Source organism: Candoia aspera, chromosome 1 (genome assembly GCF_035149785.1).
Source record: "Candoia aspera isolate rCanAsp1 chromosome 1, rCanAsp1.hap2, whole genome shotgun sequence".
NCBI classification, from domain to species: Eukaryota; Metazoa; Chordata; class Lepidosauria; order Squamata; family Boidae; genus Candoia; species Candoia aspera.
In genome coordinates, this window is record NC_086153.1 from 204,584,029 (window position 1) to 204,601,987 (window position 17,959).

At 39.2% G+C, this 17,959-nt stretch overlaps 1 protein-coding gene across 1 annotated transcript in view; it reads right to left on the minus strand.

Annotated features, from left to right (window-relative positions):
- Nucleotides 1-2,542: 2,542 nt before the first annotated feature.
- LYPD6 (LY6/PLAUR domain containing 6) overlaps nucleotides 2,543-17,959 on the minus strand; it is a 50,431-nt gene continuing 35,014 nt past the window's right edge. The window contains exons 2-5 of the mRNA XM_063292329.1: nucleotides 11,286-11,475; nucleotides 5,917-6,015; nucleotides 4,656-4,786; nucleotides 2,543-3,277 (exon numbers count right to left, since the gene is read on the minus strand). Coding sequence (XP_063148399.1) covers nucleotides 3,116-3,277; nucleotides 4,656-4,786; nucleotides 5,917-6,015; nucleotides 11,286-11,403 — 510 coding nt within the window. The 5' untranslated portion in view covers nucleotides 11,404-11,475 and the 3' untranslated portion in view covers nucleotides 2,543-3,115. The remainder of the gene's footprint in view (nucleotides 3,278-4,655; nucleotides 4,787-5,916; nucleotides 6,016-11,285; nucleotides 11,476-17,959) is intronic.

Below are 17,959 nucleotides of genomic sequence, written 5' to 3' on the forward strand. Positions count from 1 at the left end.
TCACATGATCTGAATCCGCTACATGGGAAGTCACGGCAGCACAGTGGGATGGGTATGCAGATGCTGTTTGTAACTTGCTCCATGTGGTGAATCAATGAGTGAGATGCAGCAAGAAGTCTTAACTGCCCAACAAACCTCTTCCCGCAATATATGAGATGGAAGAGCTGTAGATTTCTGGGACAGCATGATTTTAAGCACAGAAATATTGAACATACTTTTCACTTTTGGCACATACAGTAGTTGTGGTATACTGCTAATTGCTTTGGTAAATTGAGGGCAGACTTGGAAACAGGTCCAATTCTACAGCTTGCAGAAGATGGGCATGACTTCTTTTCAGCCAGATTTCTATTACTTGATAGTAGCTATTTTGAATATACTACAAAGTTAGATGGACTGTTCCAGTTTTGCTTCCCTTTGCAACCTGAGATTATTCTATAATTAGTTTGTATACCAGAGCTCAAGAAAGAATTCTAATAGGTTTAATGTGATGAAAGTAATTGAATATTTAATATGTCTTATGATTCCTTGTCATTATCGTTAAAGAAAAACGTCTTTCTAGTAGTCTATCAATACACTTGATCCTACAAACCATGAGTGGGAAGAAACACGCAGAAGGCAATTCCCCTGGAAAGAATGTAGAGGGAGAAATGAGCCCAAAGGGGCAGAGGTCACCTGACCCTAAATATATGCTGAGCATTTAATTTCAATGGCTTTTAACCCTACAGTAGATGTGGGACTTCAAAAAGTGTTCCCCATTTTATGGAAATAAATTATTAGCTGCATAAATAAATAAATTTTAAAAACAGTGGCAAGAGAGGGATCTGTCTCCATCTCCCATTTTTGAGCACCCAGGAGGCATCTGTAGCAACCCTGAGAGACCAACAGCTGCGCTAAGATAGGTTTGATCCCATCAAACAGGGCTATTCTTGGGTTCTCAAACTGGCTTGAAAATCATTCTCCTTCTCATTTGGAAATCCTTTTGTTTTATCAGATTTACATGAAGAACACAGACATCTATAAGACATCCCTTTACTTTTAATTGGAGAGACAGTTCAGATACTTAAAAGAACTATTACATAATATGGCTGTGCAAGATTTTAAAATGATTTGGCCAAGGTGTTTTGGACCTTGCTCTAGCACAGCACCTCACAGCTCTTCATTAAAGCAATCTGACTTTTTTCAAGCTTCCACACACAGCTGAAAATAAAGATGTAGCTGCTTTAAAGCCACACTGACTTTAATAAGTAGATTCCTTAAAGCAGCCTCAACATTTTTTCAGGGTCTTGCAAAAATGTGAAAAAAGGTGGGCTGCTTTAATGAAGACCAGACAGTAATTTGTTAAGCTTTAATAATCATTTTGTTCATATTAGCACAATTAATAATTTCATTCACATTAGCACAAAATGGCTGATTTATATAACTTTTAGGGTTTATATAATATGAGACTAATGGATGATTGCTTTGATTTTTTAAAAAAAATCTGTCCAGATCATGTAAAGTTAAATTTTCTTCTCCTTTCTTTTTCCTTCCCCTTTCCTCCACACTTTGCAACATGGATCTGTGCTGTGACTTGATAAAATGCTGGATCTCCACTGATTCATGTTAGCGAATAATTCATAAAATAATAATGTATGATTACATGACTGTACACTGTACATAAAGTTATACCACGGTTTAATTTTGCCATAAGTCAGTGACACAGATTTTTCCCTTACCAGCCACCCCCCTCCCCCATCCCTTGGCATTCATTAACAAATGCTCTTGAACATCCCTGCTCAGAAAGCAGACAGGTTATGGCAGGAACAGCAACAGCAGCATTGCTCGTAGTAACTTAAGAATGGAACTCTACAACATGTTAGCAATTCTAATCCTATTATACAAATATAAATACTGTGACCTACTAGGTAAAATAAACCATACTGGATGGCGTGAGTATTGTTTGGCTAAGAAAAACTTCCTTGAATGCAAGCCATTCATCCACAATAAATCTCTATGCCAAAAGTTCTGATCAAGCCTAAATCCTTATTACACTTGTTGCAGGGAACTCTTGCTGAAATATGCCTATTTCTATCATAGTCCAGAGGTCCCCAACAAGGTTCCAGTGCACACAAAGGAAATGAGGATGGGCATGCATGCAAAGGCAAGCTTCTGTAAGTACATCAGACATAGGGCTGCATCATGCATAGTACTCTCCGAAGTATGTTTGTTCAATAGTAAATGGCAGGAACTCCCATAGTGATTACTCCAAGTACATATGAATAATCTGGCAATTTCACAGAGTGAGATCAATGGGCCTAACTCTCAGCAACTGGGCACAGAATTACAGCCTTATTTTATTAATTGGTTAGATTAAATAAAATTTAAAACTTTTTAATAATCAGCATGATTATTTGAATAGCAAATTAAAAAAACTCCATAGGCACTGTAAAAATAAAAATTCTTACTGGATAAAAAAGGGCTGTAAAGCATTTTAGAAAAATCATTGATCATCTTCATACATCCAAGGAAATGACCGTCTGCTTACCATACATGAAAATGACTTTTCTAAAACGAGTATTGATCTTCTGTAGTTGATGAAAAGATATGGATTAGATCTAGGCATAGTGTAGGCCCTATTAAAATCATGGAGACTTTAGCTGTGATTTCACTGTGCCTGTGAAAATATGACTAAATCTAAATCCAATCCAATATAACGACCAAGCTAAGGTTGGTTTAATGCTGTAAGATACTTATCTAGAATCCTTTTTTGCATAGCAGAATAGTGTTATTTTGAAACCCTGGTTTTCAATTGGCATTATTCTAAGTATGCAATTTCTAGAAATACTCCTTTCACAAGAATACAGAATGATTAAAAAAAATACACCCATTTTAATGACTACAAAAGCTTTCCTTCAGAATATTCAACTTACAACAAAACTCCCCCTTTTTAAAAGACACAGATCAGAAAGTATGGCTTTTGAACCAGCCAAAACTAAAAGGAATTCAAAAGATTTTTTTTAAGTGACATTTTAAAACAAAGAAAGCATTGAAAAACATATTAAATTAAGGTCATATTTGTGTGCATAAATATTTTCATCCAACTGTTTTCCTTGATGTTTAATTGGGACAAAAAGGTCTACGTAGCAAAGAGTGACAGGAGACATAACATTATTACTGATGCATCCTGCCAATGTCTCTGTGTATGATTTATAGGCGTTGTTGTTGCAAAAATGGCATCACTAGAATTTCTGGGTAATGTCAAGTTGCAGATGTTTCCTTCACAGCAAGAAGTGCAAACCTGGAAAAAGAAGAGAGACTTAAATAATTCCTTTCACAACTGATGGAAACTTCACTATCAGGGGCAAGCTACACATTACACCCCAAAGTCTGCTGCTGCTGATGTTAAAAATTGCTATGCTGTGAAGAAATGTCCTTTTTTATTTGTCTGGACCACATGGTTGCAAAAGCACGGTTGCTGTAAAGATGAAGGAAATTAGAAAGGAGAATCGGTGAATTTAAAAAAGAAAGATTAAGGCCACTTTCCTCATGCTACATCCGTAATTTGCATTTGCTTACCCAATCACAAGCAGTTTTAATGAGGAAAAAATGGCTTGGCTGCACATGTTTGATTAGAAGGTACAGGTAACCCTTAACTGACTTACCTTTGGTGAACTATCCCTTGCAATTGGCTACCACGCAGGGCTGGGCAATTACCCTCCTATTTCATATCATCAAATCATGAATTACAGATATTATACATTTTAAAGCTTGATGGGGAAAAAAGTAATACATACTAGAGAAGCTACTTTCAATTCAGACAGAATGTCTTCCCCCAAAGCATTAAGCACGCCATAAAACACCTCCTCATTCTGCCCATCTTTTAATTGTCATTTACATTCCTAGAGGAAGAAGGGACGTTTTCCCTTATAATTTATTATCAACTTCTAAATCACAGGAAGGAACTTTTTCAAAAAGCCTTGACTGCGGAAGAATCCAGATAAAATGAAAGAACGTTAAATTTCGTTTTGATATAAATGTTCTTCCATGAATTTTCTAGCACTGGCTGGAAATCCCAGTTCCCACTGCGGCAGGCCCCCCTTCTGAAATTCAGTAACACGCATTTCCATCTTTAGAAAGAGGGGCAGGGGCTCCATAAAATGAACTTTTGAGGGAACAGAGAATTCTTCAAGAGCTCCTGGAAAGTTGCTCTAATAATTGAACCATGTTGCACGTGTGGAATATTTTACGTGGATTATTCTACCCACATGGATTAGTTCAGGTGACCACTTCAAAACAGGAGCTTATTGCTCTGTGTCCACAGCATTGTTAGTAACATCCACTGGGTGACATGTATTTGCTCCATTAGCTTTTGAGTTGAGAGCTTCCGTTTTCTCACACATCCAAATGGCGCCTCTTGGTAGCCATCAGTATTCACCCAGGGTTTCTAGCAAGCCTAACTTCTCCATGACATGACATCATGTATGGACATCAAAAGTATTATGCACTTTTCTCAACTCACATGATTCCTTTCATTAAATCTTTCTAATTTTGAGTCAATTACAATGCCAAACAAAGCAACCAACTTCAAGTTACGTTCGTGAAATAGTTTCTAACAACGTATGAAAAAGAGCCAACACGCTGGAGTTATACCAATTAATTTCAACGTTCCTCCTTACCTTCAGTCCTTTATGCTGGAGAGCTATGCATCCTGTAGTCAAACAATCCTCCAGTGGCACGCATCGCTTGGTAACCGATACACTCTTTCCATTGGCTTCCAGGGTATGCTGAGAATAGCAGTATCTTGTTGCTAGCAGGAGAAATAGAAAGCTTTATTTCTAGTGTAATGGTACAGCGATACCAGGGCTATAAGCTAGACGGGAAAAGAATATCCTGAAAGGCGATAGCAAACCATACTCTTATCAAGAAACCTACACTGACGTGTCCATGAAGTCATCAGGAACCAAGCTTGACTATTCAACCGTCCTCTTCACAGTTTAAGAAATCAGGAGGAGTCTGGTAGCACCTTTTCCAACTAACACATTTTATTAAAAGGCATCAGCTGCAGCTCCTCCTGCAATGTCTATGAAGCGCATTGTTTACGACATAATCCAAGTACTGTACCTGTAGTTACTTAAATAATTACATGCCTTAAGTTAAAGTGCTTTGATAGGCCGTGACATTCTCTACATTCTCATCCCTGTCTAAAGAAGTAGAATGGGTTTGGTCTCTGTGGAAAATCATGATAATGCTGACCAGCGTAAATGCTATTTTGATCCCAAATGGAAGATTGGTGCTGCCAGCTTTCAGAAAATCAGGTTTGAATAAATCAGTAAAATCAACTTGTGATGAATTTTAGTAATACGATTTTTAAACAATGATTTAACTTCTTTTGTTGTTGTTGTTGTGTTAGCCACGTTGAATACTGCTTGAGCAGAACAGTGGAGTATACAACAATCAAACCAGCAAACTCATTTGATTATAGTGTGCATCCTGCCTTCCTGGAATCAAATGAGTTTGTTGGTTTGATTGTTGTACTCATGTTTCAGTGAGCCTCAACACAAGTTCCATGTGGAACACAGAGATTTGTGCCTCTCAATATTTTACAAACATCCTCACACCTTGCTTCATATCAGTGAACAGCAAATGACTCTTTGTGGAGCTATGCAACTTACAGGGTAGGGTGCGTAGCAACATATTAATGTTCCCAAATACGCAAGGAGTCTTTCTCACATGCGGGAGTCATGGCATGTGACCTGCCTAGATGGCAGTGCACACAGGCATAAGGATGCCATATGGGCAGGGCCATGTGTGTCACAGAACCTTCCTGGGTGGTGGATGAAAGGCTGGACTGATGCAAAGAAGCCGCAAGGGACATTTAAAACGTCATTAGAGGGGATACATGTTCACTGCTTTCCTGGCAACATAAAGCTGATTTACCTCTTGGACAATATACATCTGGAGCCCACTGGTTGCATTCGTAGTTATCTACTGCTTGTTCGCAGGTGAAACATTTGAATCCACCAGGGTACGGAGTTGCTGAAAAATGCAGGTGCAACCATGACATCAGTTACAAAGCTAACTGAAGTATTTTTCAAAAAAAAATTAAAGAACATATATATTACAGAAATAAAACTCACTGTAGAGAATTTTCACATAGTTAAAACAAGTTCAGCATCATTGACAGGAGAATCTGGAATTTCAGTTCAACCCATTTTTCACCAAAATTCTTTGTATAAAAACAAGACACTTGTTTAGACAAATAAAACATTTAACATATAAACAAAGATTCTGAGGAAGAAGTCAACTAAGTAGATTTGTACAGCACACACTCCACCATTTAAAAAAAGAAAAGAAAAGGGACGGGAGAGGAGAACACAGGGGAACAAGTATTTGTTAGCTTATAGCTTGCTTTTTCTCTAGAAACTCAGGGCAGCTTACACAGGGATCTTGTCTTATCCCCACAACAACATTATGAGGCATGTTGGACTAAAAGAGAGTGACCTCACACGAGTTTCCATGGTTGAGAGAGGACCTGAACATGGATCTACCCAATTGCAATCCAGCATATTAACCCCTATACCACACTGGCTCCAAAATGTGGCCTAATGGTCAGTCAATCATAGCTTAAGATACTTCATAGCAAACTCATGGCTCATCTTTCACCCTCACTTGGAACTTTTTAAAATATTAACGAGCATAGCTAGTCAACTGGCACAGGAGCTCCAGTAGAAATAACTAACACTGCTATTAAGAGGTTTCTCCTAACATTCATCCAAAACCTACACTTTTGTATTGTATATACCCTGTGAAAATCTATTCAGACCCTTCCAGATATGAATCCTGGATATGTCTGAGGACTCCTAACACATCTTTCTAGTCTTTTCCTGGCTATACACCCCCCAGTTTTTGTCAACACTTCTATACAAGCCTCATTTTTCAATCCACTGACTGCCTCTGCTTTTTGAAAAACTTGATCCAATCTGCTTACATAGCCTTCTTGCTATCAGGTGACTAGGACTGGAAACCCCCCCCCCCCAAAAAAAAAAACTGGCCACGAACCAATCAAAGCAATCTATGCAACAAAACTGTACTGCAGTGTGAGACAATGTGGTATCTGTGGATAGCCACTATCCCTCAGTTTAATGTTAGTCACAAGGTTACTTAATGTTAGTCACAAAGTTACTTTTGTGGGGATAAAAGCTAGAGAAGAGAATGCTGTGCATGCCATGTGGAGCTCCTGGAGCAAAAGGACAAGTATGTAAATAAAGTGAGTGGCATATACTAAACGGCTCCATTTTGATATTGTAAATGTAGTGTATAAAAATAAAGAAAACACTGACATGAAGCTAGAGAACAGTGTTTAAGGAGGCCCTTTAACTCTCTGGAAATGGTTTAATGGGGCTGCAGAGGAAGGAAGAACCTTTCCAGCAGTGTCCATTCTGCTGCTAGACAGCCACAGTTGGACACAGCCTGTACTATTTGTGGAGTGGCAGGACCTACAGCTGTGGATGTCAGTAAGTTCCAAAGTATAAAACGTTATTGGTAGGACATATATATATATACAGCTGAGCCATGCAGAGTGTCTACCTTAACTAAAGAAGATTGCTTAGGGACCCATCATATGAAAACAAAACAACACAAAATGATGATTTGACAAACAAAAGACTTCAAAATAATTACCTGGTTCCAAATAACCAGAATGACTTGAATAACCAATGACTTGAATAACCAGAAACATTTAAGAAATACCAAATGTATTATAAGATACTTACTTGATAGCTGAATTATTTTATATAAACATTCAGGAATAGTTTTACTATTCATGATTATTCCACTATCTTATCCTGATGCTCGTTTGACAAGTGATAAACGTGGTTATTCTGCATTGCATTAAGGGTTTCTTTAATGAAATGTAAATACTTTAACAAGAGCCACTCTGGTGCAGTGGTGACAGCACCAGGCTAGAAACCAGGAGATTGAGAGTTCTAGTCCCACCTGAGGCACGAAGCCAGCTGGGTGACCTTTGGCCAGTCACTCTCTCTCAGCCCTAGGAAGCAGGCAAGGGCCAACCACTTCTGAAAAACCTTGCCAGGAACCTGCAGGGACTTGTCCAGGCAGTCACCAGGAGTCAACACTGACTTGAAGGCACGCTCTCTCTATACACACACACACACACACACTTTAACACAAATAGTTTTGATTATGTGTCTCAGAGGCATGCAGAAACCATGTTCTGGGAAATAGAGCATCTGGATTGACAACACTGCTACCACAGCTCTTTGTTCATTCAGGACCTTTGAATTAAGTTGGTATATGAGAACAAAGCTATCATAGCTGCTCCTTTGTATGGAGAGGAGATAGTGCCACAATTACAACTGTCTGATGTTCCATCTTGTACCTATATGTACAAAAGTGCATACACAGACAAAAAGACTATGAAAGCTTCTGAGCACTTTGTACTTTTGTTCCTGTTAAGATACATAAGGAAGAAAGAAAGAAAGAAAGAAAGAAAAAGGGAGGAAGGGAGGAAGGAAGGAAAAGAAAAAGAGGGAGAGAGAGATTCTAAGAATGGAAGCTACAGCTGTGAGAGACTCTTGTTTGGCTCATGATTAGAGAATTTAATAAGCCTGATACTGTGGTTTGGGGCAAAAGGGCACAATCAGGTAAAAGGACTATTCTAAAGGAAGAAAAAGAAACTGCCCCGTGGCCAGGAATTGCCTGTAACCGTATCCGGCTATTAACTCCACTGATGAACAGCAATGCACCTTATATGCCAATTTGTAAGGAAGACAGAAGCAGAGTACCATTTTTGTTGAAAGAAAGAAAGGAAAGTTAGAAAGGGAGAAAGTTATTTGTAGATGTGCAGATTTGTAGATATTTCATTTGTCCATGAAAACTGGTCTTTCACTTACATGTTTGGTATCATGTGGGAGACTTAAGGATAACAGCAAAACCAAGGCGAAAAATGAGACAAATAAAGAGTCATGATGACTAGAGGAAGATAGAAATGATACTTAATAGCCAAATAGATGGCATGAATATTACATGCACCATGTATAGTCGATCTGCAGGGCAATAATATTTGTTTCCTGTCCCTCCCTTACTAGAAGCTTATTCTGCCCAATCAGAGGACCTGGGACTAGAGCTTTGCCAATCCCCCGCTAAGGACCAAACTGCATTTGCTACGTCACTTGTAGCTACATCTGTGCCTTTTCATACCCCACAATAACATGGAGGACCCAGTACAACTTGGAAAGGGGTTTAACTCTTTATCCCTTCCTATGCTTCCATATTGTCAGGCCCAGCCCAAGAACAACCAAGAACCAGTCCAGTCAAACTTCAGTTCTTTATTTGCTCACACTGTATAGACAGAATCTTGACAGACTAAAGCTACTCTACCTGACCTAAGTGGAAATAACCTGGGAAAGCTCTAGGGTGGGGCTATTCTGAATCTCTTGGTTTTCCCACAACTGCCCTCTGGACTAGGTTTCCGCTTATCTCCTTCCCCTTCTTGGAATGCGCTCCCTCCTTCCTGAGAACTACTGTACTGCCGAAATCCACCATACATATGAATTAAGTTCTCATACCTGTTATTTGCATTGCAGAAAAGAAAACCTTAAGTTGGACCGAGAGGCTTCCCCCCCTCCTAAAAATTCCAGGGTTTCAGCCAACCCTTTCTGATTAAGGGAAAAAAGGATATAGCTGGATTGCTATACATTAAAAAGAAAAGTCTGGCTTTAAGAAAGAATAGATGGTTTCTTGTTTATTCTTTTCCCTTCCCCCAGATTTTCTTCCCCATATGTATTTCTACATCCTAATAATGCCTCCTTTTAAATAAACATTTCTTAACTTTTTAAAAATTCTCCTATCCATCAGAGTACTAAGTTCATGCACTAGATTTGGAATTAGCTACAACCTGCAAGTAGAAAAAGAATAGAATAATTCCATTGTATAGATTAGTCAAATATATACATATATACATACATAGTTTCTTATATATATATAGTTTCCTGTATGTATGTATGTATGTATGTATGTATGTATGTATGTATATATATTTTCTACAAAATTTATTCTGGAATAAAAAGCCAGGTTTAAACGCAATGCTAACTCATAATTTAGCATCACATGAATGAGACTGAGCTGTGAATACTTCCCATTCTCATCGCTACTTTGGTAGGGGCAAGGGGAAGGAGTTTAGTGATATTTGCTACCTGATTTTTATTAAACAGCTTACTATTACTTCTCCCTAAAAGCAGTAAAATGTGGTTAGTTTAAACAGTGGTGTATTTAAACAAGCTGAAACCAACCCAAATAAAACTTGTTTAAATTAACAAGCATTTCTAGCTTGGACATACTTGTAAATTCCATTCAGCTTGCATCAGGAAACCTATGTAGCTGCCGAGAACTGTCCTCCCCCAATGGATTTCTTCTGGCACCTGGCCACAATCAATACTACAGCTCTGCACATCTCTGCACTTGGAGAAAAAGTGATACAGCACAAAGTACATCTCCTAATTATACTCCCTCTTAATATTTTAGGAAGCAATTTATTTTCTGCATAGACTAGCTTGTTCTTCAGGGCATTCCTAATCTTCAGTGACGTGCTTTGCTTCAACGAGAGAAGGACTTTCTCAAAGTTGCTTCCCAAAGTAATGTGGCCACCTCATTCACTTACATAAGTAAAACCAACTGACCAGGTTGCTTACATTGCACTGCTTTACAGCATTTCCAGCCTTCTCAGCAGCACTGGCCAAGCTTTGGCCAATATGGCTGAAGGAAGTCTGCTGAGTTTATGCAAGCTCTTCAGCCAAAAATATCCTGCCAACCTTCCCCAGACCTCTCACCAAAAGCTTTGGCACCAGTAGATTCCTGTGTATTGCTTGCAAAATCTGGCAATTGCTGCAGAGGACGTACCATTCGCCTCATCAAGATTATTTACCAGAGTCTTTAGCAAGCGTGGTGGAGAACAAACTTTGGCAAGCCAAACCAAAGAACGTGCTTTCACCATAGTCCAAAGGAGATTCTGTCCAAGAGCAGCACTGGGACAGAAGCCCCTTTGGCTTCTGGACAGGCTGGAGACAGAAAGAAGCTTTGGTGCAAAACTCAGCACTTCATAGACATAAATCGCAGTGCCTCTTTGCTTTATCTCCTCTGTGCTGCAAATCTTTTCACTGCAGCAAATCTTGGTTGCTTTGCACAGAACTCCCATTTGTGCTATCTACTGGTTCTATTCCTTGAGCTTTCCATAGTCCTTATGTAGGGCTGAGGTGACTTATTACATTACCCTGCTTCACAGGTCTTACTTGAAGGATGAAGGTACACAATATCTTTCACTGTAAAGTCTCGTGCTCGAGTTCCCTTCAGGCAGTCAGCAATTAAGCTAAGGAAGAGGAGCCAGGCCAGCACAGGCCAGGGTTCCATAGCAGAGAGGGTGCCTCAAACATGCAGATTGCTTGAAAGCAAGTTCTCCTTGTATCCAGAAGGCCCAGGAACCTAAAAAATACACAAGGAAAGAAAAACAGATAATAAATCAACAGCTAATCCCACACCTGCATAATTCAAGTTACACCATAAGACTGAAAACCAAAACTGGCCCTCAGACAAAAGTTCTACCAATGTTGGAGACCAACCATGTGGGATCTCTTCTATTTTAGATCTTCCAAAACTAGATTGCCAAGAGAAAACAACTGCTTTGTCCCCAACACCTTTCCCCCCTGTTTTGCTACAAAAAGAAAGAGAAAATCTTGGATCACAAAACCAAAACAGGCATTTCCCCAAGTTCTTCAGCAACTCTGCAGAAAGGCCAAAGCCAGTATCTCCTAATTGGCCACACAATTTATTTCTCCTTGCACATATATATTATCTCATGCAATGATTCTGCAGGACAACCTTACACCATGGAGATTCACCAGGATTAATCAGTGGCAACAAGTTCCCAGTGTGCACATATATGCCCCGGAATATACAGTTTTCCCTGTTCATTATTTGTGCAGATCTAATCCTCCTGCTTGAAGCATTCCCCAATGCAACATGGATGGGAAGCTTCCATCAACTTCAACTGAAGTGGCATTCTTTTTTCGCAGAGCAAGGTTGCAGTTCTGACTAGTATAACCATCTCTATTCTTTCTGCTGCATTTCAAAATCCACACATCATAAAGGCCATAATGAGCCCTTCAAACTGAAGCCAAAATCCTTGTCTCAGATATGTATGCCCGCATCAGTGGCCAATTATATCCAATCTTTTATTTACTACAGTAGTTAGAATCCTGTAGTCCATTGTGGGGTATTGTTTTAAAAATGCTGACATTTTTGCTGGTTTGAGTTGTTTTTAATCCAAAGGGATTTGTAGTTGGTTGGCAATGAAAGCCAGAGAAGAAGAAGATTTAGTGCTCTCATAAACTGCATGACTAGTCTTAGTAACAATAAAAGTGATTTCTTTTACTTTAAACTATCATGTTTAGCACATCAAAGTTATAATTAGGAAGGTATCATATATCCTTCCGTTTAAGCCCATCCACAGATAAGCCGACCCTTACATTTTAAACAAAAATACCATGAAAAATGCGCCACCCACTGATAAGCTGACCCTCAAAAATTTTGTACATTTTAGTTTTCACAATTGGCTTAACTGCGGCTGGCACATTTTTCCATGGCATTTTGGTTAAATCTTTAATGATAGGATGGAAGTGGTTCTTTAGTACTTCCAATCTGCCCTTCTCTACACAAAGAAAGAGAAATTTAATTTCTAATCAGATGGGGTGGTATCACTTGTAAGCATGCCCACAACAATGCATAAGCTGTAAAAATTATTGTTCTAAATTACGATCACTAAATGCTAATGTTGATAATGGAACTCCTCCACCACTCCCATCCTCTTCTAGCCCTGCACATTTCTGCATCTAAAGAGAGTGAAGCAATGTGTCAGTCAGAAACACAATTTTCAGAGCAAGCTATTAATTATCACACATTTGGTGTTGCTCTAATAACAAAGCTATTTTTCAGACATTTTTCTCCGAGGCAATTTAAACTTTTACTTTGTCTACAATCCACTGAACATTAAATTTAAGCAGGACAATTAATTACTTGTTACTAATTCTGCCATAATTATGTTCCCACCTCAATTAGCAGTCGCAAAAACAGGTGCAAAACCAGAGCACAAGATCTCAGAAAGTGATCTAAGGCCTTTCTGAAGAGCCAAGTCTTAAAAGAGGACTTGAAAGACCAATGAATCAGGGCCAAACAGGGCTTTCTGAAGAAAGTATTTGATCAGGTTGACAGCACCCCCAGAATCACAAGACCATGTCATCAGAAGGTCTGGACATGGTTCCGCTTATTTGAGGGATACAATATAAAAGATGTGAATATGGTTCCAACACATGCTTCTATAAAAAGAGCTGAATAATGCCCAGAGATCCTAGATACTCTGTTCTACGATACTATAGGGCAGTCTTTCTCAACCTTCTGACCCTGGAGGAACCCTTGAAATATTTCTCAGGCCTCAGGGAACCCCTGCACATTCAGGCTCAAATACAGGCAACAGTGTTCTTAAACTAAAAATAAAGAATGAAACTTACCTCTTTAATGTGAAGTTGCCCAAATTTGAAATAATTTTTTAAGTAAATCATGATCTCCCAGGGAACCCCTAGTGACCTCTCGCGGAACCCTCGGGCTGCATGGAACCCTGGTTGAGAAACCCTGGTCTAGGGGAATATGCTACAGTAAAGAAGACACAACCTTATGAATTAAACTTACTTGGTTCTGAGTTACTGTCTAATCCACTGAGCTGATGTCTCTGCAGTTGTTAAAGCCCGAAGTAAATCACAGAAGTAACTCTAACAAGCAACCTAGCTGCCAAGCCTCTACTGACAGTTGCATTGTAAAAGCTTCAAGAACAAAAAGCCAGAAACTGGAGCTTAAAGGCAGATCAAAAGACCAAGCAGAAACATCTCAAGAGAGAACAGTAAATATACTAACATTGCCCTAGGGCAAAGCTTTTCTAACATACTGTATGCATACTGCCACCAACTCCCATAGCCGAAAAAGCCAAGCCATCTGGGTTTTAGCCACAGCTGCTATCATAGCAAAGGCGCATTGACATACTTAACTGTGTTATCTATTTGAAATTCATATGTGCAAGATAGTCCCTTTTATGAAGTAAACAAAGCATGAACAGGTGGGGAGGAATAAAACAGAAAGATATGAGATGCCAGCCTTCATTCCATATAATAAAGATATTTTTGTTCCAGTCTTGCATGGCCACAAAGTGCATGTTTTCTTTGCAGTGCCAACAGGCCAAAAGACCTAAAGATACAAGAGAAGAGAAATGAAGTATTAGAAGAATACTGATCATTAAAACATAGTTGAACCAATAGAAAAATGACAGAGAGTCAAAAACTGATGGGGATAGTCTATCCCATTCTAAATGAGGTGCTATCCCTGAATAAATCAAAACACACCATGGATCCAAATTCACATTGGATTTAAAAAAAAACCCGCTAACCCTAGCCATCAAGATTGAAGAGTGAATTTTTAGAACTCAAGTGTTTATTACGCTAGTTTTCCATCTAAAATATTCACCAAATATGGTGTTCTGAATCTTATTTTCTTTCCTAACAATTTTGTTTTTGATCTTCTCCATGCTATTTTTCTCTCTTTCAGCCATCTGAGATTGCTTGAATACCTACTTCCAGTTATCTTTTTTTTTCCATACGCCCATGTCTTTATCAAGTTCTATCATTTTCAGTACAGCTACTACATCTTCTGTTCTTCAGCCCTTCCAGCCAACCTGTCAACCAGCCTGTTCTCACAAGTGGAGGCTAAAACAGGAGGAAGTGTTCTCTCAAGGAAGCATGTCTAAAATAATTAAACTTTTATATTTAAAATTAACATTTTAAATTGAGTTAGGGAACACAAGGGCAACCAATTTAGCTGGTACAATATGTGTATCACATGGGCCAGCATCTTATCCTCCAGCAGTACACAACAGCAATATTCGGCAGCAATCCATGTTCCAAAACCTTTTTGAAAAGCATTATACTGCCACCCTAGATATCATTATTGTGTATATATTGTGTATTGTAACGGTAAGAAAACGCCACGGAACAACAGACTGGTTTAAGATTGGGAAAGGAGTATGGCAGGATTGTATACACTCACCCTACCTATTCAACTTGTATGCAGAACACATCATGCGACGTGCTAGGCTTGAGGAATCCAAGGCTGGAGTTGAAATCGCTGGAAGAAACATTAACGATCTCAGACATGCAGATGATACCACTTTGATGGCTGAAAGCAAAGAGGAACTGAGGAGCCTTACGATGAAGGTGAAAGAAGAAAGTGCAAAAGCTGGTTTGTAGCTAAACCTCAAAAAAACCAAGATTATGGCAACCAGCTTGATTGATAACTGGCAAATAGAGGGAGCAAACGTAGAGGCAGTGAAAGACTTTGTATTTCTAGGTGCAAAGATTACTGCAGATGCTGACTGCAGTCAGGAAATCAGAAGACGTTTAATCCTTGGGAGAAGAGCAATGACAAATCTCAATAAAATAGTTAAGAGCCGAGACATCACGCTGACAACAAAGGTCTGTATAGTCAAAGCAATGGTGTTCCTCATAGTAACATATGGCTGCAAGAGCTGGACCATAAGGAAGGCTGAGAGAAGGAAGATAGATGCTTTGGAACTGTGGTGTTGGAAGAAAATTCTGAGAGTGCCTTGGACTGCAAGAAGATCAAACCAGTCCATCCTCCAGGAAATAAAGCCAGACTGCTCACTTGAGGGAATGATATTAAAGGCAAAACTGAAATACTTTGGCCACATAATGAGAAGGACACCCTGGAGAAGATGATGATGCTAGGGAGAGTGGAAGGCAAAAGGAAGAGGGGCCGACCAAGGGCAAGATGGATAGATGATATTCTAGAGGTGATGGACTTGTCCCTGGGGGAGCTGGGGATGGTGACGACCAAGAGGAAGCTCTGGCATGGGCTGGTCCATGAAGTCACGAAGAGTCAGAAGCAACTGAACGAATAAACAACAGATTGTGTATTGTGGATAGCAGAGTTACAGTGACAATGCCCCATATTGCCTACAGCTGGCAGGGCAAGCTGAGCTGCGTAAAAGCAACTGTGCTACAACTGTAACTTGAGCTTGCCCAATTAAAGCAGTGCTTGAGAGAATTCCCAAACTGCAATGAAAACAAAGCAGGTATGTTATTTCCCAATCTTTTATTTTCAATGTATTTTGGATGATAATTCTTAACCAAGGAACACTCTAAAATATGGTGAGCACTCCAAACCATCTTACTCCTATTCCATACAGTATATCTATATTTTAGAATATTTTTTGATAAAGGATTATTATCTGAATTATACCAGGAATAAAACACTAGAAAACAACATAAGAAACAATCCATAGTCCCAGTGTTTTTGAGTCATGCCTGGACCATTATGAAAAGTACAGACCTATTATGGAACACTTGCAAAACGTTCAAAAGTAAATTTCACTTCTCTTCAAAGAACTGAGACTTGTTTTGATTAAGTTTCAACTCACCCATCCCAAAGCTGTCTACAAACATGAGTTCAAAAGTTCCGTACCTTCCCTGTAATTAGTAAATGAAAAATAGAATTGAGTATCCACTGTCCAAATCTCTGGATGATTTTATGCAGATGTTGAAATGCACAAGAATAAGATGGAAGGGCTATATTTATATGATCTTCTAGATGTTGTTGCACTCCTGTCATGTTCATCGTTTCAATGTGTTTGTGCATCGTAATGGTTCGCAATCTCCTCCAAATCAAACCCAACTCCAGCTGATTTCATGGGTGCATCATGCAGCTTTCTTGTTAGCAATACAGAAATAGTTTGCCACTGTTTTCATCTGGGATTTTTTTTCAACTTCCCAATCTAGCCTATAGCCCTGGTACCTGGTAACTCTGATAGTTTCCCATCTAAGTATTAATTAGGCCCAACCATGGTTAGTTTCTGAGCCCAGAGAAGATTGGCCAGGAGCTGACATATGCTAAGATTTATGCTTTATATGCACCCATTTTCTCTTGAACTTCCTGTCACCCAACAGCAGCCTCCTCTTCCATTGCTACATTCAAGCAGCTCTTTAAATGCATTCTTTTTTCTCCCCAAATGGTTCTTTCTTTTCTTTCCTCCCAAAATACTTTAGTTCCTTTGTATAAATCCCATTCTTTTTAAAGCTTCTTTGCTTCAGGTATGTCATTGTCATCATCATCCAGGATGTCTTTTGGAACAGAGATTTGCCAACATTCCCAAAGCAACCAGTCACTCTCACTTAATATATGAGGTCAGCTTGTAACTCTGGCCTTCACTTGTAATGAGAAAAGAGCTTTCAGATATCCTATATTGTGAATTTATACACCATCACCAAGGAAGACTTTAATACATGGTTTCAAAACTTCACTGGAGATGAAGGTTATTTAGCACATTATAGACAAAGAAAATGTTCTATGTCCATTCCCCCCTGCCAAACACCCAAATATACTCCATTTCATAGAAAATAGGAAAACAGATGTATCTTCACTCTATTTATATACACACATGCTGGCAGGGAGAAAGAGAGAGAGGGAGGGAGGGAGGGAGGGAGGGAAAGTGAACAAGAATAACTCATTCTAGTGGTACTGGAGAAAATATCCAAAACGTCCTGTAGTTTGGGGGTACAGGTACCGTATTAGATTACCAGCCCACTATTCCTAACTTTCCAATATGAAAGCCTAGCTAATCTGAAGTTCTCAGAGCCTTAAATTGCTCTTGGCAAGCAGCAACACATCTTCCCCCATCTCTGCTTGCAAAAAGATGGCTCCTACCTGGCCTTCTGTTCAGAAACAAATCTGAAATTAGCCAGCAAATACACTAAGCAACAACACAACTGCTTGTTTGTCAGGTCTGATTAAGATGGCAACATGTTGTCCATACTGTCACCAGACCCAAAGAGGACTAGGGTTAACAAACAAT